General features: G+C 38.3%; 1 protein-coding gene across 1 annotated transcript; it reads left to right on the top strand.

The window, feature by feature from the left end:
• On the top strand, positions 1-27,167 carry LOC118799002 (NACHT, LRR and PYD domains-containing protein 3-like). The gene is made up of 9 exons (XM_036558669.1): positions 1-124; positions 265-588; positions 6,407-8,353; positions 11,889-12,062; positions 12,563-12,736; positions 13,019-13,192; positions 19,674-19,847; positions 21,798-21,844; positions 21,992-27,167. The coding sequence occupies exons 1-9, from the start codon at positions 78-80 to the stop codon at positions 22,531-22,533; spliced, it is 3,603 nt and encodes a 1,200-aa protein (XP_036414562.1). The 5' UTR covers positions 1-77; the 3' UTR covers positions 22,534-27,167.
• The last annotated feature ends 423 nt before the right edge of the window (positions 27,168-27,590 follow it).

Below are 27,590 nucleotides of genomic sequence, written 5' to 3' on the forward strand. Positions count from 1 at the left end.
ATTTCATGCTTCATTAATGAACTGTTCACAGAGAGCAGCGTCTCCAGTGTCTGTGTGTGAAGAGTAAAACCTCAGTGATGGAGTCTCATCACTCCAGCAGTGGAGAGAGACGCTCTGATTCAAAGTGAGTAACTTTATATCAGCTCTTAACCCAATTTAAGAAAAAGAAAGAGGAAATTGTGACTTATGCTCAAACTAAATGAGTCTTAGTAAAGAACATAATTACTCAGAACTTAAATCTCATTGTGGATTAACTTTTCTCAGAGTGAAGCATGCAGGATCTCCAGAGCCCAGCTGTGTGTCTGTGAAGAGGTTCCGGTCAATTGAGAGCCCTTCTGAATTCAGCAGAGGACGAGAACCCAGTTGTGTGTCGATGAAGAGTGACCAGTGCATAGAGAAACCTCCTGTATTCAGCAGTGGAGGAGAAGGAGAACCCAGCTGTATGTCTATGAAAAGTGGCCAGTCCATGGGGCAACCTCCTTTATTCAGCAGTGGAGGAGGAGAACCCAGTTGTGTGTCTATGAAGAGTGACCAGTCCATGTTGGAGCCAGCACAGTCCAGTGGAGGGAGAGGAACCTCTGACTCATGGTAAATAATTGCTACCAGTAACAGTTGTGACAGTTGTGATAATGAAGCATTTCAAACATATTTCTGAGTTCTGGGCTACATGTTGTAGATCAGTTTGTAAAGACTTGAGTTCTTCGCATATTTAATATTAGCAGGACAGAAACCCAAAAAATGTTTCTCCAGTGTCCAGATGTGTGTAAGAAGAGTGATGGTCCATGCCTGAACATTCAGTCCTGTGACCCACAAAGAGTTAAACATTCAGGACTCTTAAATGTGTCACATACCGGATGCCAGCTTGAGTAGCATTGCATAGCGCCACATAGATGAGCGCTGCTGTAGAATGCTGGCAAGGATAACCCAAAAACACATTCTACTCATATAAACTGAATTAACGAAAGGATTCAGCATCACTGATCCCTCTGAAAAATACAAGCTGAAAAAGGCTAGGCTAGTAGCGTTAGCTGATGCAACTTAACATTAGCATCTGTCTGTTCATCTAAAAGACTGGCTGCATTTCTGTGTAAATTTCAAAATACATGTGATCAACTGTGGCTTTCTGTGCTCTCGATATGGCTTTAATTTAATGTATTAATGGCAAAATGCTGTGTGGCGCACTGTAATGCGCTTAGAAATTGAACAGTGCTTAGTGACAATAGTCACATAGTGCTGCCTTGCATTATCGCTGGTGTGCGCGCAACCATTAAAACCATTAAAAAATAGTTTTAAAATTTTGGACGCTGTGCAATGTGACAGGTCTGCTGTGTGAAAGCCTCTATTTACCTTTTCATTTTATATACCATATATATACTTGGGTCAGCTATAACATTAAAACTATCTCCTTTTATCTACAGCTCAACTGACCGTATAGGAGCACTTTGTAGTTCTACCATTACAGACTGTGGTCCATCTGTTTCTCTGCATACTTTTTTGGCTCCCTTTCACTATGTTCTTTAATGGTCAGGACCCCCATGGACCCTCACAGAGCAGGTATTATTTGGGTGGTGGGTCATTCTCAGCTCTGCAATGACACTGATGCAGTGGTGGTGTGTTATTGTGTGTTACGCTGGTACGAGTTGATCAGACACAGCAGTGCTGCTGGAGTTTTTGGAAGACAGATACGTTTTGGCAAGTGGACTTCCAAAAATGTATCTTTCTTGCACTTATCAAAAATAGCTCATTATACAGTTTCAAATTTCAAAGAAACATTTAAAGTTTTGGCCAATTTGATACAGTATATTGATAATAGTCGTATTTGTCATATCCATATTCACAGCTTGCTGCATACGAAGTAAGAGTTGGAATTATAGAGCTAAAAGAAAATAAAGAGTAGGTTTATAAAATATATGGCACATTTTAATGTTTTGACAGGTTCTGCTAAAGGAAATAAGGTGAGGCAAGGGGGCCCATGCATTTTTCAGAAGGCCCAAACTTCCTTATCTTTGCCCTTTGCACATACTATTGCTATTATTATAAACATATGTTTATTGCAAAGGCAGTTAAGTTCAGATTGCTCCACCATGGAACTGTCACTGTTCACAGACACTCAGGTGGGCACTGGAGACACTGGATTTCAGTTCAGCCAATATTAAGCAGGGTATCAAGGCATCTTGGTGCTACCTGAGCTCTTACAGAACATCAGGGTTTCACAGGCAGGAGCAGAGGAGGCTGTGGTGGATCACATGCTCCGAACCTGGCTATGCTTTTTCCCCTCACACATAAACACACTGATCCTGAAGAACATCTCAATCACACATGGCTGGGTGTTCCTCACAGCTTGATTCTGATTGACCCCGTTCAGGACTTTCTTGTCTGGCAGCAGAGGGGAATAGCAGGCCACCTAGTCTTACAGAAGCTCTGTGTTCTTCATACATATTTTATTCAGACCAGGTGGTAGACACTTCAAAGCCACCAGTGGTGCTGTGTGTATGTGGTGTCATCAAACATATCTATGGCCAGAATATACTTATTTTTTTTAAATCACACAGAATTACTTTTACAAGTACAGTGAATACATTATACATCTGCATACACCAGGTTTTACGTTTTATTTACCTTTATTTTTTGAAGAGATGCAGTTGTGTGATTAGAAATTCATTTACAGTCAGTTAATTTATATCAGAAGAGTTCAAGTGTGAATGAATGGTTAACAGATTATACTAGACCAAAGAATTATTCACATATATTTCTGTCGAAATATAATAGAACAGCGTTTAAAATTCCTTAAACCAACAGTAAATGCTGTTTAGGGATCCGCTTTTGATTATTAGGCCTTGAAGAATTCAATAGGCAGCTGATTGCCTATGTCTGCAAACATCCCAAAGGGGGAGCTCTTACTAGTTTACTCTTCAATAAAATAACGAAGATGAAACACCATGCTTGACTTTCACTAGGAGTGGCAGTAGATTTTTTTTTTTTTTACTGGGGTGGCAAACCAGCTCAAATATGATCTGTAGTTTAAAAAAAACACTTATCTAAATAGTCATTAAGCTTGTTCAGGGGAGGAGCCAAAGAGTGACCAGTACTACTGAAGTATGAAAGGCTACTCATTAGTAACCATTTATCTTTGGCCCCATTAGTGACCTTTTATCGTTAGACCCGTTAGTGATCTTAGTGTTAGTGGAGGGGCCATGTTAAGAACGGCTCAAGTTTTATACTGTTATAGTGGTAGGGGAGGAGTCATGCTAATAATGCTCTAGTGCATCATTGAGCCACGATTTCAAGCCCATCCAAAAAACTCCGCAATTCAGTACTACATAGTTCACAGCTTTTCGACATGTTTTCAGTAATAATTATTTTCTAACATGTATAGTGTGTTTAGAAATAAATCTCTGAATTTATTTTACTGTTAACTTCATTGTCCGTGCTTCTTACCACTCATTTATGATTTAAGCCACTCCATCTTTCATCTTACAATTTAAAACGAAGGTTTTGAAAGAAGTATTATTTAGTAATTGGTACTGAAATATAAGTATCAGTATCGGTATCAGCAGTTTTCCTGCACCACAAGACAAAGTGCTCCACCAGCCTCCTGTACTCTGACTCACCTCCACTTTGAATAAATCCAACAATAAAGGAGACATTAGAGAACTTCTGCAGATGGCATGGGCTGGAGTGGTACTGAAAATTTGATGAGTGCTGGGTGAAGAGGACAGGAGACTGGACAGGTCCCTGGGGTGCTCCAGTGCTGCTTACCAGCAAACTGTAGCCTGTTGTTCAAGTAGTCCATGGTTGTGAGATTTGGAGCTAAAGTTTAATGGGAAATAGAACAGTTATTGAGGAAACAGTACACTATCTCTGTGGGAATTGTTTTATTCACACAAAAATGAATGTAGTCTTTAATACAGTGTTCAGTCAGTGTTCATCTGTGTTCTTCCCTTATGATGAATGTAGCAAATTCCAGTGTGTCTCCATCAGTCCAGCCTGCAGAGCCTCCTCATCCTGGTTTGTCCGTTTTCTCAGAGTCCTGGTAGTAACAGGCAGTCAAGTGAAGTGCAGGTTATCAGTTATCACGTTATCATGTATTACATTTATCACATGTAATCACATAAAACTCATATGATTACACAGGACTACTTGGGGTCACGTAATGCCCTAAATTGCTTACATGCAATTTAGGGCATTAACATTATGTGCAATGCCACATATTGCTCACATGACCACATGTGCTAAATATGTCGGTAACACTTTACATTAAGGGTAGCATATCAAGGACTAGTTATGCTGTTAGTGTTATTTACTACTCAGTATTTATATATTAACATAAAGTTAATTAAGCTTCAGTTATTATTTGGTAACTGATTATGTACTTACTAAATGAATACACTGTTAACTGATTAGTTTGTTATTAGTTCATAGCTTGAGTACTTATTAACTGTGTCCTAACTGCTGCTTATTACACTGATAATGAACAGATAAATTTGTTAAGTCATATAAATGTTACATGAGAATTAAATGATACTCATGTGTTAATGTTAATTATCTGTTCATTAATTTACTGATTTATCGTTATGTTCTTCTTCACTGTGCAGTCAACACAGTCAAGTGGAATACACTGCTTGGGCTTTACAGGACACTTCCCTTCACCTCCTCATATTCAGCTGTCACATTGTCCTCACAGCTTTCTTTACATTTCAACCATTAATTACTCCTTACTTGATTTTACTACTGTTAACTATTACTTTGTGTCCCTCCAAGTAAAGTGATGATCTTCACTACTAATAAACTAATTACTACAAACTCATGATTGAGAGTAGCTTGTACACACTTCACTGTGAATCAGAGTAGAAACTTATGAGAAACACAGGCTGCTAATTCAAAGATGTATGTAGATGGTTGTCCTTATGAGCAACAGAATTAAATATGCAAATATTGACAGTATCTGTCAATAGGGTGGGGGGAAAACATCACGATGTGGACAATTCTGAATCGATTCACAAATGTCAAAAATCGATTTTCTGTATTTTAATTTATAACGTAATGTTGACAGAACACAAAGGGTGGAACTTGGAAGTGCAGAAGTGCAGCGCCCGGACAGTCTGTGACGGCACATAACGAAAACACAACTGGATGAGCCAGACATCCAACCGGCACCCTCTGCATTAAAAGCTAGGTTAGGTCAGGAGTCACAACCCAAATGTTAAGAAGAACTATTTTGTCCTTTCAACAAAAATCAGAAAACCTTGGGAGCCACAACATTTAATGTCCCATATGTCTCAGTATTTGCTGATGTACTAGTATAGGCTAAAAAATATGAACGAAAACGCATATTTACTTTGCTCTGCTTTAAGCTTTAGCTATAGCCGCTTTCCTCCCATCTTTGGCGACTTTTCCTCAAAAGTAGAATAGTTTCTTGTAAAATGTCTCTCAATGTTCGACTGTTTTACGAGGCAGAAGTCGCTTCTTATTCACCAGCTTCTTGTTCAAATTTTCCCATTCCACCTTAAATTATGCGGGAGGTGCCAGAATGTAAATGCAGCACCATTTAAGATAGAACGGGAGAATTCGAAAGAGAGGCTGACTTCATGTTCGCCACTTTGTAGTGTTTGACAGTCTCTTGTGCAGGTTTAACATTCCAGGAAACCAACTGCAGTGCTTATAAATTTGAATAAGTCCATTCATCTCCAAATGTTGGTCTTGAATCTCTCTCTTTGCCTTTTCGTTAGCTACTAGCTAGGGGAGACTGTCTGCGTTGCTATGTGAACTGCAGTCTGCACGCCAGGGGAAAAGGGACCTGGATGAAGCCATACTATATGCAAGTTGTGTCACACTAAACTAAAATATTTTGGAAACAACATATTGATTAATCATATTGATTAATCATATTGCATATTTCCACCCGTTTTCCTACCGGTTGTACTTGCTGACAACCAGAGGACCAGATAAACTAGACTATCAGTTAACAGTGAATTCAGTTACTAATTAGTATGTATTTAATCAGTAACTACTAAATCTTAATGTGTTGACTAATATATAAATAATAATCAACATTATTAGCATATAATTATCATTAAATTAGTGACCCTTACTGTAAAGTGTTACCGATGTGTGTTTATAAAACTCTAACTATGGTCCACATGAATTTCTGCATGTAGAATATTTAGATTTTAGAGTTTAAACTATTAATGCCATATTACAGTTGTCTAGAAATATTTGTTAATATAGTAGTTTTTGACAAAGGAAATCAGGAGTGCAACACATGTAACATTAAGTTAATCTTGGGAACCTGAAGTAAACCATCTACTAAATTAAATATCTCAAATGTAGTATAGTAAATCATGCGAAGATTATTATGGTTATTTTTATTATTGATGTTTGTGTTAATGTGTTTGACCCCAATTAGGCGGCGATCCACAGAAACAGCATTGCAGATAAATGCTCCGGCAGATATTTACCAACCAGTGGATGATGTCCTTCTCAAAATCTTAGAGAGACACAAAACCAGCATGAAGAACAAGCATGAGAGTCTATTTGAGGGAATCAAAACAGAAGAGAATAAAACCCTCCTGAACAGGATTTACACACAGCTCTACATCATAGAGGGAGAGAGTGAAGGAGTGAATGAAGAACATGAGATTTTACAGATGGAGAAAACACCCAGGAAACAGGTACAAGACTTTCCAATCAACTGCTTAGATATCTTTAAACCTCCACAAGGTCCTGAAGGAGAAACACAAGAAGAGAACATTAGAGCTGCGATGGCTGACAGTCTCAGACACAAAGAAGGAAAAGAAGATAACAGACCAAAAGAGCCAGAGCTCAGAAGTGTTCTGACTAAAGGCATCGCTGGCATTGGAAAAACTGTCTCTGTGCAGAAGTTTATTCTGGACTGGGCTGAAGGAAAAGCCAATCAGGATGTCGAGTTCATGTTTGTGCTTCCGTTCCGGGAGTTGAACCTGATTAAAGATGATCAATACAGTCTTCATGGACTTCTGTGTGACTTCCATCCTGAGCTCAAAGATCTGGACCCAAAAATTTATGATCAGCTCAAAGCTGTGTTTTTATTTGATGGTCTGGATGAAAGTAGAATTCCACTGAACTTTGAACAGTGTGAGAAAGTATCTGACATCACCATGACATCATCAGTGTGTGTGTTGCTGACAAATCTCATCAAGGGAGAGCTGCTTCCATCTGCTCGAATCTGGATAACCTCACGACCAGCAGCAGCCAATCAGATCCCTCCTAAATTCATCAACCGTGTGACAGAAATTCAGGGATTCAGTGACCCACAGAAGGAGGAGTACTTCAGGAAGAGGATCAGTGATGAAGACCAAGCCAAGAGAATAATCTCACACATGAAGACAGTGAGGAGCCTCTACATCATGTGCCACATTCCAGTCTTCTGCTGGATCTCAGCCACTGTTCTTCAGCAAATCATAAAACAGCGTAATACAGAAATCCCTAAAACTCTGACTGAAATGTACTCACACTTCCTGCTCACTCAGACAAACATGAAGAATGAGAAGTATAAGGAGAAAGATGAGGGAAACCCAAAGAATCCGCTGGAATCCAACAGAACCATTCTTCTGAAACTGGCTGAACTGGCTTTCAAACAGCTGATGAAGGGCAATGTGGTGTTCTATGAAGAGGACCTGAAAGAGAGCAGCATTGATGTCACTGAGGCCTCAGTGTATTCTGGGATTTTTACTGAGATCTTTAGGGAGGAATGTGTGCTTTACCAGAGGAAGGTCTACTGTTTTGTTCATCTAAGCTTTCAGGAGTTCCTGGCTGCTGTTTATGTGTTTCTGTGCTATGAGATCAAGAACATGGAGGAACTGCAGATGTTTAAACCACTAAACAGAGAGAGATCTGAGAATGTTTCTCTGGATGAGGTGCTAGAAGGAGCAGTGACTGAAGCAGTAAAGAGTCAGAATGGTCATCTGGATCTTTTCCTCCGTTTCCTGGTGGGCATCTCGCTGGAGTCCAATCGGAGACTCCTACAGGGTCTCTTGACACCAACCCAGATCAGCTCAGAGAGGACCAGAAAGTACATCAAGAGATTAATCAAAAGAGAAGATAAACAATATCCCATCTCCACTGAGAGATCCATCAATCTTTTCCTCTGTCTGTCTGAAATGAATGACCAGTCTCTCTCCAGAGAGATTCAGGAGTTTCTAAAATCAGAGAAACACTCAGAGGGGAAGCTTTCTCCTGGACAGTGTTCAGCATTTGCCTGCATGCTTCTGACCTCAGAGGAGGTTCTGGTTGAGCTGGACCTGAAGAAATACAACACATCAGAGGAGGGTTACAGGAGACTGATCCCAGCTCTGGCTGTCTGCAGAAAAGCTCGGTGAGTCTATATCTACATTAATAAAACAGATTAATATTTGATTGTTGATGATTAGGGCTGACCACGTATCAGACAGCCAATTAAAATAAGTTCTATTTAATTATTATAGTTTTAATTATTATGAACTGCTGCATGTACATTACTTGGCCACTTTATTGGAAACCCCTACTTTAGGAGTTATGACTGAATGATATATTGTCAATATTGGTATACTATGATATTGACATTGCGATATAGCTCTACCCGACTGGGTGACCAGGGTTCTTTCTGTGTGGAGTTTGCATGTTCTCCCCATGTCTGCATGGGTTTCTTCGGGGTGCTCTGGTTTACTCCCTCAGTCCAAAGACATGCAGATAGACTGATTGGAGATGCTAAATTGGCCCTACATGTGTGAGTGAGAATGTGTGTGTCTGGGTGTTTGCTCTATGATGGACTGGCGGCCTGTCCAGGGTGTAACATCACATCATCCTTGTTCTGTATCAGTTGCACTGGTTCCGCATTTCCTTATATGCATCCACTTAAACGTTCTTCTGTTGACTTTTAAGGCCCTGAATGGTCTAGCACCCCCATTATACAAGTGGTCTCCTCTTCTATACTCCTGCTCGTACTCTGTAGCAGGCCTCTTGGTGGTCCCTGCCTTTAAATGCTCCACTTTTGGTGGATGACTTTTTTTTTATTTTTTGGCCACTAAACTATGGAACTCTCTGCTATATCTCTACAACTGCTATATCTCTCCTCCTTCAAGGTCTACCTCAAAACCTTCCTGTTTTCTCAGTATCTTCATTATTCTTCAGTCTTTTTTTCTTTGCCTACTGTGATTATGGAAAGTTCTAATTGTAAAGTGGCCTTGGATATGTGAAAGACTTTATATAAATTATTATTATTATTACTATGAATTCTGTAACTCTTTAAACCTGTTTGGATCTGAAGCTAAAGATAAATGACACTTACAAAGCAAGCGAAGACCACAAAAGATATGTAATAATAATAATGTTTATTACTTTTCATGCTGGTGGTAGCTCAAAGTGTTGTACAGACAGGTAATAACACTTAACAGTAATACAAGAAATTCTGAGTACTAATTTAAATATCATATATATATATATATAAAATATAAAAAAATATAAATACTAGGAAATGTAGAATTTTAATTAAATGGTAACTTAGAGAGACATGTTTTTAAATGTTTCTTAAAAGTGCACACTGTGCCCAACTGTCTAATGGAAGGTAGAATTGAGTTCCACAGTATAGCAGCATAATAATGGAAGGAGGCCTCTTCACTTTATCTGTATTTTACAGAAGGTGTTTGCAGAAGTCCAGTATCTGCAGATCTAAGAACACATGTTGGAACATAGACGAACAGACATTCTGTGATGTAAGCAGGTGCTAAGTCATTTAGAGCTTTAAAAACTAGTAGCAGAACTTTAAAATATATCCTGGAAAAAACAGGTAGCCAGTGCAGTGCTTTCAAAATGGGAATGATATGATCTCTCTTTTTTGTTTTTGTTAGAATGCAAGCTGCCGCATTTTGTATATGTTGTAGAAGATGTATTGTTTTCTTAGGAAGTCCAGTAAAAAAAATTACAGTAATTAATTCTGCTTGTAACAAATGCATGAACAAGTTTCTCTAGAAAAAGGCTGAACTTTAGAGATATTTCTCACATGATAAAAAGCTATGTTAGTGACTGCATTTACATGCAGGATAAAACGGAGGTCTAAGATTACACCCAGGTTTTATACTTCAGGTTTAGTGAACTTAATATGATTAAAAACATTCTAAAATGGTGTCTGAAAGGCCTACCCAGTGTTTAAGGCAGTGGATTAGAATCTTGTGGTCCACAGTTTCAAAAGCTGCACTACGAACCAGTAAGACCAGAATAGAAGGATTTTGTTTATCAGTGCTGAGCCTGAGGTCATTCACGAGGCAAACCAGTGCGGTGTCAGTACTGTGGTTAGAACAAAAACCTGGCTGAAACTTCTCATATAACTTGTTTGATATTAGTTATGCATTTGATTGTTGAAAACAACCTTTTTTAGGACTTTACTTACAAAAGGAAGGTTTGAAATTGGTCTATTTGAAATTGGGTTTTATGGATCTAATGACGTTATTGGACCAAGTTCTCCTTTCATAGCTAGCAGAAGCTTTAGACTTATGACAAAGAAAAAGGAGGAATGGTAGACATTGACATGGCATTGTCCATTTCATAAAAAGCACTTGCTTGTCTGCCGCTGTTACTACTTACCCGTCCATTGTGTATTGCCATTATGTCCAGTCAGGCCTGGTGCTGTACCTTCTCTATGTTCTCAGACAGGATGATAGACCCACAGTGGCTTGGATGTAATCCGTCCCTGTGGTAAAATGCCAGTCGCTCCCAGAAAGCACTCCAGTTGCTCACATAACCAAGACTATTGTTCTCGCACCAGCCTTGGAGCCAACAGTGAAGTGTGTAGACCCTGCAGAACACCTTGCTTCCTCTCCTGTAGGTGGGCAGAGGTCCTGAGATGATGATCCTGACCTCTGTCCTCTTTTTAATGCTGTCTAGAAGTAATCCAAAGTGGTCCTTTAGGACTTCACTCTGACAGGATGAGATGATGTTCACCTCTGCGTAAAGTGCTTGGAAATATCCAAGACCTGGGCAGCTGGAAAACAAGAGATAGCTGCATTATCTCTAGAGCCAGCTACTTTCAGATATCTCAAAATGGAATTTCTGATAATTAGAACAATGTCCTGAGTCGTTGTCCGAGGTGCTGAAGCAGGCAGAGAGCTGAGGGCTTTGAACCGGTTACTGGAGGTGATGTCCAACAGAGGAGGAATTGGCGAAGAGCTTCTATTTCCATGGCCACACTGGCGTTCCCGGCCTTGCTCCACTGCGGGCATGAAGTTGAGGAATCCTGGTGTTAGCCATGGATGTAGCACTCTATCTGAAGGGATAGAAGTCACCGCCAGATTTTTTGGACATGAAGCTGCCGTATACAAGGTGTCCCTAGGCTGCTTCCAGATGCATTTTCCACTTGTGGAGCTCGTGCTTCTCTAGGAGAGCCCTGATCTGCCAATCCAACTACTGCAGCTCTGTGCTCTGTATCTGGAGCTCGTGTTCATTTTCTCAGGGAAAAGTAAAGGTTAGTTAAAAACAAGAAAAAAATAGGAAAACTGTTATAAAGAGTTATTAGTGAATTAAGGTAAAAATGAAATATTCAGTGAAAGTTACTTGAAAGATTAAGAACAAGATTAAAAAAGCAAAATATAGCAGTGAACAAGCAAACACAAACATGCAAAATGTGAGACCTGTTTAGTCAGAAATGATGTTAGCACTTCACGTGGGCAGTCCAAAATAAAACTCGACCCAACCACTACCTAAACACTGTTTGTACTTTTCACTGCAACAAAACAGTTGAAAAACCAGAAACATTTTGGAATTAAATACTGTGTTAAGTACTGGGTTGTGTGGCAGCCAGTGGCAGAGTGAGCTGAACTAGTTTGTTCTGATTCATTCTTAGTCTCTTTCTGCATCTGTGCTTTGTTTGTTTTTTGCAGACTAAATTGCTGTTACATCACCAAGGACTGCTGTGACACACTCTGCGCAACTCTACAATCTGTAAACTCCTCTGTGAAAGAGCTGGACCTTAGTAACAATGACTTGCAGGACGCGGGAGTGGAGCTGCTCTCTGCTGGACTGAAGAGTTTACACTGTAAATTGGAGATACTGAGGTAAACTTTCTATGAATTCATTTTGTCATTAAAACATAAAGAACAAACCATAATAAATTGTTACCTTACAAAAAACAGTATTATGTATAACATTAATATTTATTTTGCATGGTTTTAGAATTCTGCTGAATTTCTTTATCTAGCTGTACCTGAAATATAAAAATGTACCATGTAATGCAATGTATCATGTGCTCTCAAAACAACATCTTGTTTTCCTCTTAATCAATTTAGAAATTTTTCTTTCAGTAATTTTGTGTGATATGTTCTAAGTTTAACTTCATCATGTGTTGGCTGGATTGTTGTGGCAGTTAACTTTCTATGCTACTAAACAGAAAAGACAACAGCTAAGTTTGCTGTTTTAAACGGAATCACATGGATGAATTATAAAGCTATGAATATCTAATGTACATATTTCTATTTCTAAAGACAAAGTAGAACATGAAGAGAAAAATAATTTGATTTGATTACACCATGTACTGCATTTACTCTAATTCTTACAGACTAACCAACTGTAGTCTTACCACAAACTCCTGTGAAAATATATCATCAGTTCTACAATCGGTAAATTCTTCTCTGAAAGAGCTAGACCTCAGTAACAATGACCTGCAGGATTCAGGAGTTGAGCTGCTCTCTACTGGACTAAAGAACTCACACTGTAAACTGGAGATACTCAGGTAAACTCTCTGATTTATTCCTGAATTGAAATAAGTTAAGATGACAAGGAACTGTAAACTGTGAATGTAAAATAACAGTTATTACGGTTTCCTGTATTTTGATTTATTTTATTCATATTTATATTTAGAATTTCCTGTGATTTTAGAATTATATTTTTTCTCTCACTCTAACCATAATAGTAATTTTAAAAAATGTAGTGTGTTATCTAAATAATATCAATCACTTTTATGTTATTCTATTCATAAATTCTTCTTTGAGTACATTGTAATTCCTACTTGCAGACTGTACAACTGTAGTCTTGGTAAGAAAGCTTGTGAAAATTTGGGATCAGCTCTACAATCAGCAAATGTCTCACTGAAAGAGCTGGACCTCAGCAACAATGACTTGCAGGATTCAGGAGTGGAGCTGTTCTCTGTTGGACTGAAGAATTCATATTGCAAACTGGAGACACTCAGGTGAGTTTTCTGTGAATTCATTCTCAAATGGAAAAAAACAAAGAATTCAATTCAATAGTGTCTCTTTATTTCCATCCCATGTTCCTTAAATATGGCATATGAATAATCCAGACCCCGTCCCAAACCAGAGAACTAGCCGTATGTCTGGAGAATATACATAAATTTCTTGTGCGCAGGTACCAGACACCTAGCCAGCCTGTAAAACAATGGACTGACACACTTTTATAGCTGGACTGATGCCAAATGACTGGTGTGACAAACATGACCATGTAAGGGAAAACAAAAATAGGCAGCCTAAATACACCTTCAGCATGTGCACACACAGTACTGGGTATAATAATGTATAACACGACACTAAACACATTAAACAATAGTTTCCTTCACATATGTTCTCTGTCATTCAATTCAGAAATTTTATTTGAATATGTTGCAAGAAACTAGATTAAAGGCCAGTAAAAACAAACACAGGGTGTTAGATTTTGTCTGTTTTCCTACTTCCACATTTAAACTCATTGAAGTTACATACAAAAAACATGTAATGTAATAGCTAGTGTTTAGCATATGCTGAGTATGTAATGTTTGCACATGAAACAACTCTTCATTTAGCTGTACAGTGACATGTTTTGGCACTGAAACTTATTAAAACCTACCTCAATTGTGGTAGGAGTAGAGCAGGAATATCTCCATGGATTGAAAATAATAAATGTCAGTCCTGAAGAACATTTGAAGAAGATGTGAAGACACCATTGGCAGCTTTGCTTTTAAGACAAAGAAGTAGATTTTCTAAGGACGTGTTTCACACACTATTTAAACCCACATTGTCATTTATTTATTTATTTATATATATTTTTAAATTTAATTTTTACAAGTTGACAATGTTCCTCAGACATCTCTTGAAAGGGAAGTCCCAGAATATTCATGGTTTTTTTTTATTTTTCATGCTTATAGCCAAAATACATGATGAAGTCACTGTTGAGATGATTGATTATGAAGTTTCAATATTAGATCACACATCAAGTGGGAGATAAAAGTATCTTAGATTGAGAAGTTAGAGTTTTGTATACCACAAGCCTTGCACAATGTTTTTCCAAAATAAATATCTGAACACCATGGACAGTGTGATGCTACTGCAGTTTTGGGGTGAGCCTAGCAGCCTTAGTATATAGTGTTAGAAATTCATCAGGAAGAGTCAGGCTTCAGACGAGATCTTTATCAGTCTGGCACCAGTCCAGTGAATATGTAGTCTGATGTGGCTTGAGTAACGATTTCTATTTATTTCTGTTAATTTTTAAGATCCCCTGCTATCATGATAGCCGCTACTCTTCCTGGGGTCCAGTAGACATACCATACACTACAAAACAGTGCAATAACAATTAATGAAACAAGTCATACAAAAACAAAACAGTAAAAACAAAACAAAAAGAACTGAGAGAAAACAAGACACATGAAAATAGAAAAAACACAGTAGGATCATTTAAAACATACAGTAACAGTAGAAAGACCATGAAACTCCCCATAGTGTTGTTCCAACTGCCAAGGACCTATCTACCTAACAGATCTTTAAATTTGTCAAATAGTTTAAACATTATTTTGCCCTTGATTTTAGGCAGAGAGACCGGTAAGGAATTCCACATCTTTATAAGATGCAAGATTTACCTTTTTACGCTCTGACACACATCCATTATAAAACCCTTTGACTTCAGTACAAGAGATACTGTAACTGTTGATTCTAGCCCATAACAGCCTAGCTTCTTCAATAATAGATCACGATTCAATGCATCAATAGCAGCACTCAGTACTCTAAAAGTACTGCTCCAACAATCTTATTTCCAGTTTTTTTTAACTAGTCATCATTCATCTGTTTTAATGCTGTACATGCCCTTTCCTATAAGCATGCTGAAAATTTGTGATTAAATTGTTTTCTAATAAGTAGCTTTGCAATCTAGATGTCATTACTTTCTCTAACAGTTTGGCTAAAACTGCCAATAAGCTTGTAGGTCGACTGTTGGGTCCACTAAAGGAAGCTTTTTTGTCTTTTGGCAGTGAGATTACTTTCGCTTCCTTCCACAACTTTGCATATAGACCCTTTTGTAAGCTTAAATTGAAGATAAAAGATGGCAATGAGTTATCTTCCTTACAAGATACAATTCAACATCTAGGTGTCCCTATTACCATCTGACACTTTATCCAACATTTCTCCCATCAATTCTAAATAACGGCTGTCGGCTAGGTGGTCTATAGCAGCATCCCACAAGCATAAGTTTCATGTACGGTAGGTGAATTTGAAACCATCAGGCTTAAATATCATTGAAGATCAAGTCCACTCTAATCTGTACAGCAATGTGTGACTTAATGTAGATCATTATGCCACCACCATAGCTATAGTCTAGGTCTGTTTCTGAGACTTTTAAAACAAGAATTTTATATTCCTTCGGCATTTCTAACATTTCATGAACTTTATTTCTTATACTACATACATTCAAGTGTGCTATATTTAGCCCCTTCTTTGGTAGTTTGTTAAAACATCTCATATTAATGTGTTTTTTATTTTTTCATATTATCTGTCTGTGTATGTGTCCTGATTTGTGTATGTATGTCTGGACTCACACCTCTTGTTCTCTGTACATCCTTTAAATTCTTTTTTTTGAGGGAGGATGGACTACTATTTTGTCATACTTGACGTATGCTCTTTCTCTCGCAGCTCTCAGTGCTGGAATAAGTTCTTTCCTCTTTTGACCTACAGCCTCTGTATAGTCCTCACTAATGTAGATACTTTCTTTCAGGTATTTGCAGTTAGTTAAGATGGTTGTTTTGTCTTTGTACCTGATAGACTTTATCACCACAGAACGTGGTCTGACCTCATTGTTTCTGACATCTGACATCTGACATCTTTATTTTGTCCTCTGTTTTCTTTCTCGTTCAGAGTTTCTGGAATGCCATCTATAACCACATTATTCCTTTTAGACTGACCTTCCAAGTAGTCTATCTTCCCTGTCATTGTTAACATGGACTCACGCATGGTTTTATGTCAGATTGCGTCACAAGTCAGTTTTAATATCTTTGGTGTCCTCTGTTTATTTCTTCGATTTCCTTCTTTAACCAGTTAATTGACCCTTTTGTTCAGTTTCCATGACAAGTTGAACAAATCCTTTAAAGTTAATTCCTTGTTGTGGTATAAGCTGTACATAAAAGTCTTTTTGCTGTTGTAACAGTTCTCTCACTTGCTGAAGTGAAACATTTTCCTCACCTGTCATTCCTTGTCCCTTGGGCATGGCCAGAAATTCATACAGTGTACACAGCACATAGTGCAAAGCACAAGTGGCATCTGCAGCTCCCCAGTCAGCCTCAGTGTAGAGCGCGAGCTTTGAAAAAATGCTTTTAAAACAGTGTACCAGTGAACTGGAATACGTTACAGAAAACTCTAAAGCTCTGCTTGCTGGTGTCACTCAACCATTTTAAACTTTAAAACTTAAACTCTAAAATTTAAACCTAAACTCTAACCTCCTCTATTCAGCCTGCTAATGTTTGATTTTAGTTATTTTACTGTTTAGTTACATTTTATTATTATCACTTAATTTGTATAGTCTGCTGTAGATGCCTTTAGATGCTTATCTTGCATTTAACCCTTGTGTGGTGTTGATGTGTGCGGTACTTGGTGGTCTGGTGGACCCACTGCATTATTGTTTTTTTAAATCAATATAGCCGTAACAATTTATGTAAAAATACTAGATGTTTAAAATATCACAAATGTCCAGCGGTGGGGTCCCCTTTTAGCAGCTGTAGCCAGTCAGCAGCCTGTCCATGTTGTCCAAATACAAACACACACACACTAACAGGAGGTCATGTAGGAATGAATCAACAGAGTGAAGGGACACAGCACCTCCACACTTTTATTCCCTGTGGGTTCACCCCAACACTATATGTGTAATACAAATGTGTAGGAGGTGGACAGTGTGAAGGCACTGATAATAATAATAATAAAATCACATATTTTTTTCTTTTGGTAAACATGATGACATAATGAACTTATTAACATACTTTAAACTAATTACCTTATGTTAAACTAAATATCTACTGAATTCACCTTAATCCTCCCTAAAACTAATCCTGGCCCTAACCTTAACCTTAATCTCACCCCAAAACCTGAACTTAACCCTTGCTCTGGTTATAAACTTAACTCTTGTATTAACCCTAACCCAAATCCTAATACTGTTGAGAATCAATGGAGGTGATGAGGGTCTGTGCGAGTCCTTCAGCGATGTATTCTCCGTAGCTTTTTGCCCAGTATTTTTTTATTTACTGTCTGTTCTGTATTTATGTCCTGTTCCACACAGCAGACATTTAAAATACTCTGTTATATTCTAAAAATGCTCCTCACAGTTGCATGTTTGAATAATGTGTGTTTACAGCACCTCTTTAGCAGAATAAATGTGGAACAATTAGGTAAAACATCCTTAATTAAGATCAGAAATTGATTTAATAAAAAAAATGGATGGATTAGCTCTGATCCAAGTAAAGAAATACACACACACTGGCCTCATTCATGAAACCTTTGTAAATAACTAAATTATGAATCCAAAAATGGGTTTATGTTAACATAATCTACACTCATTTAGAAATTAAAAATGATCACCATATAAGGAATCCATCAGACTATCTGACAAAGCTGTATAATAAATTTTCACATTTTTAACACTGTAAAATGATTTGTTGTTTTAATTTGTTAACATGACTGCTCTAAAACTGATTTTATTAAACTTATAATAAAAAGCTAACAATGTAAGATATAAAGTATTGATCTGTAAACTGTTTGAGATTCAGCACACTTAAAAAGGCAGGCAGGATGCTTACTTATGGTAATGTTAAACCCCATTTCAACAGTGTGAAACTGGACAGATCTCTAAAGAAACTGATGGTTGTGCATACATACAGTACTGTAGAAAAGTATTTTCTGATTTCGAAGAACGCAGTTAAAAATAAAACTCTAAAATAAAACTCTTTTTAAGTGATCATTTCATTTACTGAGGAAAAAACAGTGAAAAGGTAATGAATCAATAAATTAACGCAGTTGATATTTGGGATCAAATAAACTAGACACACCCAGGCTTGATTACTGCCAACCCTTACTAATTGTGGAATGGTGTATGCAGCACTGTGAATGTCTCATCAATTGGCACGATTTGTCACAGTCAAAAGAAATTCCAGAAAAGATGAGAATGTTAATGAAACCAGTCTGGAAAGGGACATTTCCAAGGGTCATGGACTCTAGTAAGCCATTCTCTCCAAAATGGAGAAAATTGCCTGCCTACCAAAGCTCCTCCAAGGGCATAATGACAGCTCACCGAGAAGGTCACAGTAGAACCCAGACAAACATCTAAGAAACTGCGGACCTTGGTCACCTCAGATAAGGTTAGCGTACACAATTCCACCATTAGAAAAAGACCAGAAAAAAATGATATGAATGGAGGAGCTGTAAGGCAAAAATCATGGCTAACCAAAAAGACATCTTGATCACCTCCAAGCATTTTGGAATAGTGTCCTGTGAGTTAATGAGTAAAAAGTGCAAAATTGTGGAAGACAGGGGTCCCATACCAATAGCGAAAGGTGGAGATGGAAGTGTGATAGTGTAGGGATGCTTTGTTGCCTGGGAGACTAAATTCATCATTGAAAGAACCATAAATTCTGTTCTTTATCTCAAAATCCTGCAGGAAAATGTCCAGTCATGACTCATGATCTGAAGCTCAGTCTTAATTGGGAAGGGAAATGAAGGGAAATGAACAAACTTAAACATTCTCCAAACAACAGAAACTCAGGGTCATCCAGAGACAGATTCAAACTGTGGAACTACAGTGTCAAAAGCTGCCGTGACACAGGGTAAACTAGAGAGAGCGGCAGAAGAAGTATAGTGTAACATTGTTACACTACAATTCAACAGAAACAGTGAGATTGCTTTTTCCAGGTAGTAATAAGTAATGTAATCCTATATAATTTTGAGAGAAGTAATTAGCAACGTGTACTGTATTATTACTCAAAACACTGGTGGCCATAGAGTTCAATTTTTTTTCATTCATCAGCCAACAGCACTTGATCCCAAAATACCTCTGGTTTATCGAGATGTTATCTAAAATATCTCAGATAGTGACTTGTGATGACATCACAGGTAATGTTTCTTTCTGATTTAGATTCAGTTTACTTTAATGGTATTTCCGTAACTTCCTCCATGCCTATTTCTTTGTAATGATTCCAGGAGGAACATAGATTCTGCTTTGGAGTCTTGGTTCTTCTTCTTCTAATCATGTCCTGGAGCACTGGATTGGAACGAGATTGTTATCATGTTGTAATTAGTAGCATGAAGATGTTAAGTCTGTTTATTGTGTTTTTGTTCCATCTCATTTGATATCAGAGTGTTGAGAATATTTCTGTCGCTGGATTTTGCTGAACACAGATGCCATCTGTCCCTCTTTTTCCTTCCTTTCTGCAGATTATCTGGTTGTATGGTGGCAGATGATGGCTGTTCTTTCCTGGCTTCAGCTCTAAAATCAAACCCCTCCTATTTGAGAGAACTGGATCTGACCTATAATCACCCAGGAGAGTTTGGAATGAAGCTGCTCTCTGATTTACTGGAGGATCCACACTGCACACTGGAGAAACTACAGTGAGTTTCTGACTTACTGTCTCTACACACAGACTGACTTTAATTATATATATTATACACATTACTGACTGTGTTTTACTTTAGATGTGTTTTTCTTTGAATTGTTAGTCTTCTCAACATGACACTGAGGTCCAGAGCTTGGTAGTTTTGGAAGGGAACATTTATCACTTACTCAAGATGCAGTCAAACATCCAAGACATATTCGGTATCTGACATGTTCTTCTTTAGTTTACAACAGGAGTTAGGCTAGTGTTGCTAATAAACTGTAGACTCAGGCTGTCACCAAACTCATCACCATAAATACATGCCCAAAAATGTATATCAACCCACTCAAAATGCACACAGATAGCCATTGTTTCATGCACACTTTGATGTGGTTTAGAATTCATTATGACTTTAATTTATAAAAACAAAAATAAACTTCATTTTAAAGGTTAATGCTGGGCAGCCACTGTGAATAACCTGAAACAGTTTTACCTCAGCACCACTTTATTTCATTTTTAATCAATGTTGTGCTATAACCCAACAGGCCATTGTTTATCCAAAATACACAAAAACTTAAGCAGTAAAATATAGGCATTTATAATAGAAATATTCAAGAAATATTCAAAAATGGCTGTAATTGTGATTTGGAGCAGCAGTGTTCTGTAAACTGGTAATGGAGCTAAAGTGCTTAAATATCTAATGTTAGTTCACTGTATTAATGTGAAGATGGTGATTTAGGGCAGCAGTGTTCTGTAAACTGGAGTTCTGAAACAGAAAGCTGGTTTCAGTAAATGATACAGAGGATTCTGCAGAAACAAGAAAAGCTGAAATAACAGCCCTCAAAACCTCCAAAAAGTAATGACCAACCATGACATTTAACTTTATTCTCTTTTGTAGTGTTTAAACATGATTGTCTCTCATTACAGACAGTCTGTATTACCAGTGTAATAATAATAATAATAATAATAATAATAGTAATAATAATCAAACCCCATTTCCAAAAATGTTGGGACGCTGTGCAAAGTATAAATAAAAACAGAATGATGTGCAAATAATTTAAATTCTATATTTAATGAAAAGATATTGAACACATGATTTCTACTACAGAATCATGTCTGTTATTAATACAGTGCTGCCTGAGGGCCCGAAGATCATGACCAGCCAGTATTGGTTTTCGGTCTTGTCCCTTGCATACATAGATTTCTCCAGAAATCTTTTAATGATATTATGTACTGCAGATAATGCAATCTCCAAGTTCTTTGATGCTTTACATTGAGAAATGTGATTCTCAAATTGTTGCACTATTTACCCATGCAGTCTTTCACAGAGTGGTGAACCCCCCCCCCTCATCTTTACTTCTGAAAGACTCAGACTCTCTGGGATGCTCTTTCCATACCCAATCATGTTACTGACCTGTTGCTAATTAACCTAATTAGTTGTGAGATGGTCCACCAGGTGTTCTTTACCTGGCAACAATCACCTGGGATTCCATAGCAACTGCATAGCAACCATCAGGGATACCATAGCAACAACCTAGCAACCCTTCAGCAGCCACCTTGAATAGCATAGCAACCTCCTAGCAACATCTCATTAACCATGTGGAATTAGCTCTGATCCAAGTAAAGTGGAATTCTCAAATTGCTTAAGCTGCATACTGTTCAGGAAATGCACTATTCTTGTTATTATTATTATTATTATTATTAAAATATTTTTTAAAGATTTTTAATATTTTATACTGTAATGATCTGTTTTTTTTATTTTAGTTTTATCTGCACTGTAAGGTCTGAAGGATGTTTCATGCTGTAATGATGTTTTATTCTTCATTTTATTTTAGTTTTATCTGGATTGTAAGGTCCGATGGGTGTTTTATACCGTAATAATCTGTTTTATTCTGTTTTTTTTTATTTTATTTTTGAATTGATTTGAAGTTTAATGAATGTATAAAAGTGTGTGTTTGTTCTTCAGGGTGGATCATGGAGGGCAGATCAGGATGAAACCAGGACCACAGAAATGTAACAGACACATACACACATACACACATTCACACACACACACACATTCATTCAACACAAATAATACAAACACACTAACTAGAAACACATTCTCTTTGTTTTCTCTATTCTATGTCTGTATGTTTGTGTGTGTGTGTGTGTGTACAGATGTGTGTGATCTCACTCTGGATCCAAACACAGTGAACAATCGTCTCTCTCTGTATGAGAGGAACAGAAAGGTGGAGGCTGTGAGAGAAGGTCAGCGTTATCCGGATCATCCAGACAGATTTAAAATGTATCCTCAGGTCTTAAGTGTGGAGAGTCTGACTGGACGGTGTTACTGGGAGGTTCAGTGGAGCGGAATTGGAGTTGATATATCAGTATCATACAGAGGAATCAAGAGGAATGTAAACAGTATTGACTGCGTGTTTGGATACAATAATCAGTCCTGGAGTCTAAACTTTTATAATAACAGTTACACTGTCAGACACAATAATCAGAGAACTGACCTACCTGCCCCCACCTCCCTCTCTAACAGAGTAGGAGTGTATCTGGACTGGGGGTCCGGCACTCTGTCCTTCTACACCATCTCACCTAACACACACACACTGACCCACCTACACACATTCACCACCACATTTACTGAACCGCTCTACGCTGGATTCTGGATTTATCCTGATTCGTCATTGAGTCTGTGTAAGATAGAATAATCTCTACGCACAGAGACAGAGAGAGACACAGATGAGAGAAGAAGATATATAGAGAGAGAGACAGAGGGAGAGATATAGAGAGAGACAGAGATAGAGATACACTATGGGCAAAAGTATTGGGACACCTACACATTACACCTAGAGGGGTTTTTGTGAATCCCATTCTGAATCCATAGGCATTAATATGGAGTTGGTCCCCCTTTGCAGCTGTAACACCTTCCACACTTCTGGGAAGCTTTTGACAAGATTTTGGAGAGTGTCTGTGGGAATTTTGGTCCATTCTAGTTCATCCCAAAGGTGTTCAATGGGGTTGAGGTCAGGGCTCTGTGAGGGCCAGTCAAGTTCTGTTTCCACTGTTTTCACTGGAACTGAGGGGCCTAAGCCAACCCCTGAAAGCACCACTCCATTAGATGCTTGGCATTGTACTTGGTGATGTAAGGCTTGCATGCAGCTGTTCGGCCATAGAAATCCAGGCCATGAAGCTCCCGGCGCACAGTTTTTGCGCTGATGTTAATGCAAGAGGACGTGTGGAACGCTGCGGTTACTTTATGCGCTACGGTGGCGTCCTATTACAGAAGCACGTGTGAATTCAGTGAGCTCTTTAGAAGGACACATTCTTTCACAAATGTTTGAAAAGGCAGACTGCATGGCTAAGAGCTTGATTTTATAAATCTTTGGAAATGGGACTGAATGAAACACTCAAATTCAGTGATTAAGAGATGTGCATCAATGCTTTTGTCCATATAGTGTACAAAGAGGGAGAGACAGTGCAAGAGATGAGAGAGAGTCACACAGAGAGACAGAAAAGGAGAGAGAGAGATACTGAGAGAGAGACTAACAGAAAGTGAGACAGAGAGGGAGAGAGTTGGCTGGTGAAAAAAAAACATTGTTCTCTGGTTTTCTCTAAAAGATGAATCCAGAAAAAGAACAGACATACACGGCCATGTGTTCATATATGAGACACATATCGGATATATTGTTTCATTACAAAATACCAGATTTAAAAAAACACATTGCCTGAGGGAGGATATATAGGTGGTGGGCAGAGTCTTGGAATCCTACTCTGGAAGACTGAATCCGAAAGTGGAAAGAGTTCCAGAATTTGACGGAACATGAGGGACATGAAGGACAAGCTTGTTCAAGGAGGATCTCTCTAAAGGGGACCATGAGAGGAGATAGAAGCTCTGGCTGGAGGTTGAAAAGGCATAAGCAGCAGGGAAAATGCTTCACTGCAGTACTTCACTGGACCTTCACTGGACCTAGAGCTTTTATCCAAGGTGAAGGAGATACTCCTGGTTGAATAACTTAGGTTGCTTGTTTAAAAATAACTTTGGAGGTGACATTCTTTGTTCTGATTGTGACTGTCATGGTCATTTTATATGTTTGGTCATGAGATGTAATAATTTAACTTTGATTGTAGTTAACATATATGATTTGAGATGAACTTCAGCCTGAGCTCATATATGTGAACTGCGCTCCATCCATTCTGGCACACAATGCTTCTCCAGCGGTGTGCGGTATGGTTTACTCTGTAAAACCATCACCAAAAGTCAGACATCAACCAAAGTCCTCAACAAGCTGTAGTCCATTGTCTGATTCAGTGGCATAGGAGAAGGTAAACTTTTCCAAATGCACAGAACCAAAGAAGACGACATGAGATAAAATCAGACAGCAGAGGTGTGCAAAGACAAAGCAAAACAACGCTGCAAACTCAAAAATCTAAACCCAGTTATTGTAGGTAAAGCACACTGCCACGGTGGGCAGGAAAAATATAATTTAGTCCATTCATGTCTTACTTTTAATGTATTGAAGTAACATTAGATGTTTGCATTGATATTTTCACAAAGCACGTTTCAGCTATTGTAGTAAAAGAGCACTGTAAATACCACAATTCACAAAAAACTGGTGACACCAGTAGAAATTGACGTGCTCTACGGACGGACTCTGACGTTTAACTGTTGTCAGCTTCAGATTCAAACACTGGCCACTAATAACAAACTGAAAAAGATGATGGCGGGTAGCAATGGATAGAACAGTGACCCTCCAGAACAGGATCAGCACACACTGCTCTTCACAGATAGGATGGAGATCCCCCAGAACAGGACCAACATGCACTGCTTATCACAAGTGGGACGGAGACACCCCAGAACAGGATTAATACATACCGCTCATCACAGACATGCGGAGGAGGTGTGTGTGTTTACACCAACACGGAATGGTGTAAGAACTCTGTGCTTGTCGCGAAGTACTGCTCTCCGCTGGTGGAGTTTGTGAATCTTAAGAACGATGAGTCAGCACACAGAGAGGAGGTGCGGCGACTGACAGACTGGTACAAAGTCAACAACCTACATCTGAATATGACAAAACAAATGAGATGGTTATTGACTTCAGGAGAGCACAGAGTGATTTTCTTTTCAGGTCTTTCATTTCAGTACCAAATCTTGCCTCCATGGCACACAGAGCTACAGATAAAAGTATGGAATAAAATGTATTGAATTCATCATGTGCTAAAAAGATCACTGTGATTTCAAACCAATTTCTGAGATTATAGGGGAAACCATGGAGTGTTGTCACATGGCTAAACTGCAAGTTGGAAGACTTTGCGTGACCTATTTATGTAACAACAACAAAAAATGAAGTAAGACAGTTCAACAAAGTGTAAAAAAGAGCACAGATTTGATGCATTGAATGACATGCAAACTAATCTGCATCTGATTCAAGAAACTTTTGTATGATGCACAAGCAAGAGGAAATCTGAGTGCAAATGAATCAGCTTTAGCATGTGAAATCAAGTGCCAGCCTACCAGCACCTCATTTGCATATCATTTACATGATTGATGCAGATGTTTTGCTAGGGAACCACTGAAATGACAGCATTCAGCAGTGCATGAGCCAATGGCTGTACTTGTATGCACATGAGTAGTTTGTGCTGGAGCACTTCCTGAATGCACTGCTGCAGAGAAGCTGAGGCGACATGTACAACTCACCACACCAGCCAGCCTTCAAGCAGCCTTTGCTGATGCAGAGAGGGTAGAACTGATCCTTGGTGTGACAGAGGCCATTGTGAGCAACACAAAGCTATGTGGTGGAGGAGCTTGAGAAGGAGATGACCTACTGAGTGGCCCTGGAGCAAGTTGCGACAGAGCGACCAGTGTGCTGGGCTGACATGACACCACACAGGCCCGCTGGTAAAGTACTTCAAGCCGGCTGGGACAGCCTCCGGATGCACAACGAGATGCTGTACTGTGTGTTGGAGGAGCTGGTGCCAGAGAAGCTTGTGTGGCAGCTGGTGGTGCTGCATAACCTGAGGAAAATGGTGCTGGGCACTGTGCATGAAGTGGCTAGCATGGGGCACTGCGGTGTGGGCAAGACAAGGAAACGATTGTGGCAGAGGTTTTACTGGCTGGGCTATTCGAAGGATATGGAGGTGTATGTGCATTGCTATGACCAGTGCACAGTAAAGAAAGGACACTACAATATTTTCTCTTTGTAATATTTTATTCATCACATTTTTTTAGAAAGCACATAGAATTGCTTCTAGTTCAAAATGAGTGACATATCAAGTAGGTTATAACCATAATAGCTGCTTAAACATTAATTGTCAAAGGCTTAACATATAGAGAACAGATTAAAAACTCAAATATATATTGAAAAGAACCCTAGGCATAAATCACAAATACATAGATAGAAAAAAAATGGCATCGTCAGTTGAAAAAACTGCGTATTTGACTGACTAGTGGAGAAATCAAATGTGTTGCATGCCAATTTGTTTTTGAATTTGCTTGAAAAGCTATCAAATTTGCTTTGAGTAACTGTCAAGTTGAAAGGAACTTATGTTTCAGCATCTCACAACATGCAACTGGATACATGAACGTTTCTCAGTGTGAATCCAGCCTGAAAGCATCAAACGTTCTCTCACTCACGGGTTTCACCGAACTAAATAAAACTGTCACAGTCTGGTGGTTTTGCTGGGTCACAGTGTTCGTGATGTGTTTACAAGTGATAATCACCCCATTAATGCAGCGACGCACAGCTCCAGTCCTGGAGGCCACAGTATTTTTTATTGTTTTATTATTTTATTGTTTTATCTGCTTGTAGACAGCAGACTCAACTCAGTAGCTACATTAAACAAGGTCTTGTACTGAAAACTATTGTGTCCTGTAGGATGTTGTACTCTATTAATAGTGAACTGATATTTTAATATTAAAGAAAAAAAAAAGTGTTAAGGGAATCACTTTGGCTTCTCTGTCCAAGGAGGAAACACTATAAATAAGCTCTGTAAAATCTATTTTATAAATATGTGACGCAGGTGTTTATTTAGTGGAACTGAAGAGTCTCATCAGCATGAGCCAACCTTGATCACATGAGAACCTGAAAGTGGAAAATCTCCCTGATAACAGAAGTGCAGTAACTTCTATCAGCTCCTTTTGAACTTTTGCATTCTTGGTCAACATAATCCACCGTAACATCACGTTTTACAGTTCACAAACTCAATATTTATTTATTTATGAAATAGTAACATGAATTACTTGAAGATCAAAAACTAAGAGTGAAAACACTACATAAACAAGGTTTATTATGAATGAATTTCTTTTTTTTTCCTTTGACAATGACAGGACAAGAAGAACATTGCACACTAGTTAAAATGAGAAAAAGTTATAAAAAATAGTATTCTGTTATTAGTGTCTAAAATCTTAGTGAAGAACAGTTGGAAATGAGAAACAAAGAAAATAAACAGGTGATAAATAATAATGAATACACACTGTTTCATGTACATGGAAACACAATTTCTACTCTCTTTTCCATTGAATATTTAATAATTAATTGCTCAAATAGAAAACAGCATGTGACCACTAAACGTGCAATGATGAAACCTGCTATCATATACCCATGCTTTAGAGTGGAGTTTAATACAGACGACGTCTCCTACTTCCAGTAACAGTGAGACTCCATTAGAGGAACTCACACTGTGCTGGTCCTGATAAGCATATGTTCCAGCTACCTGATGTCCATTCTTATGTAGGATCACTGATACAGCTCTTCCACTATATCCGTAG

This window comes from Colossoma macropomum, unplaced genomic scaffold (genome assembly GCF_904425465.1).
Source record: "Colossoma macropomum unplaced genomic scaffold, Colossoma_macropomum, whole genome shotgun sequence".
Classification (NCBI taxonomy): domain Eukaryota; kingdom Metazoa; phylum Chordata; class Actinopteri; order Characiformes; family Serrasalmidae; genus Colossoma; species Colossoma macropomum.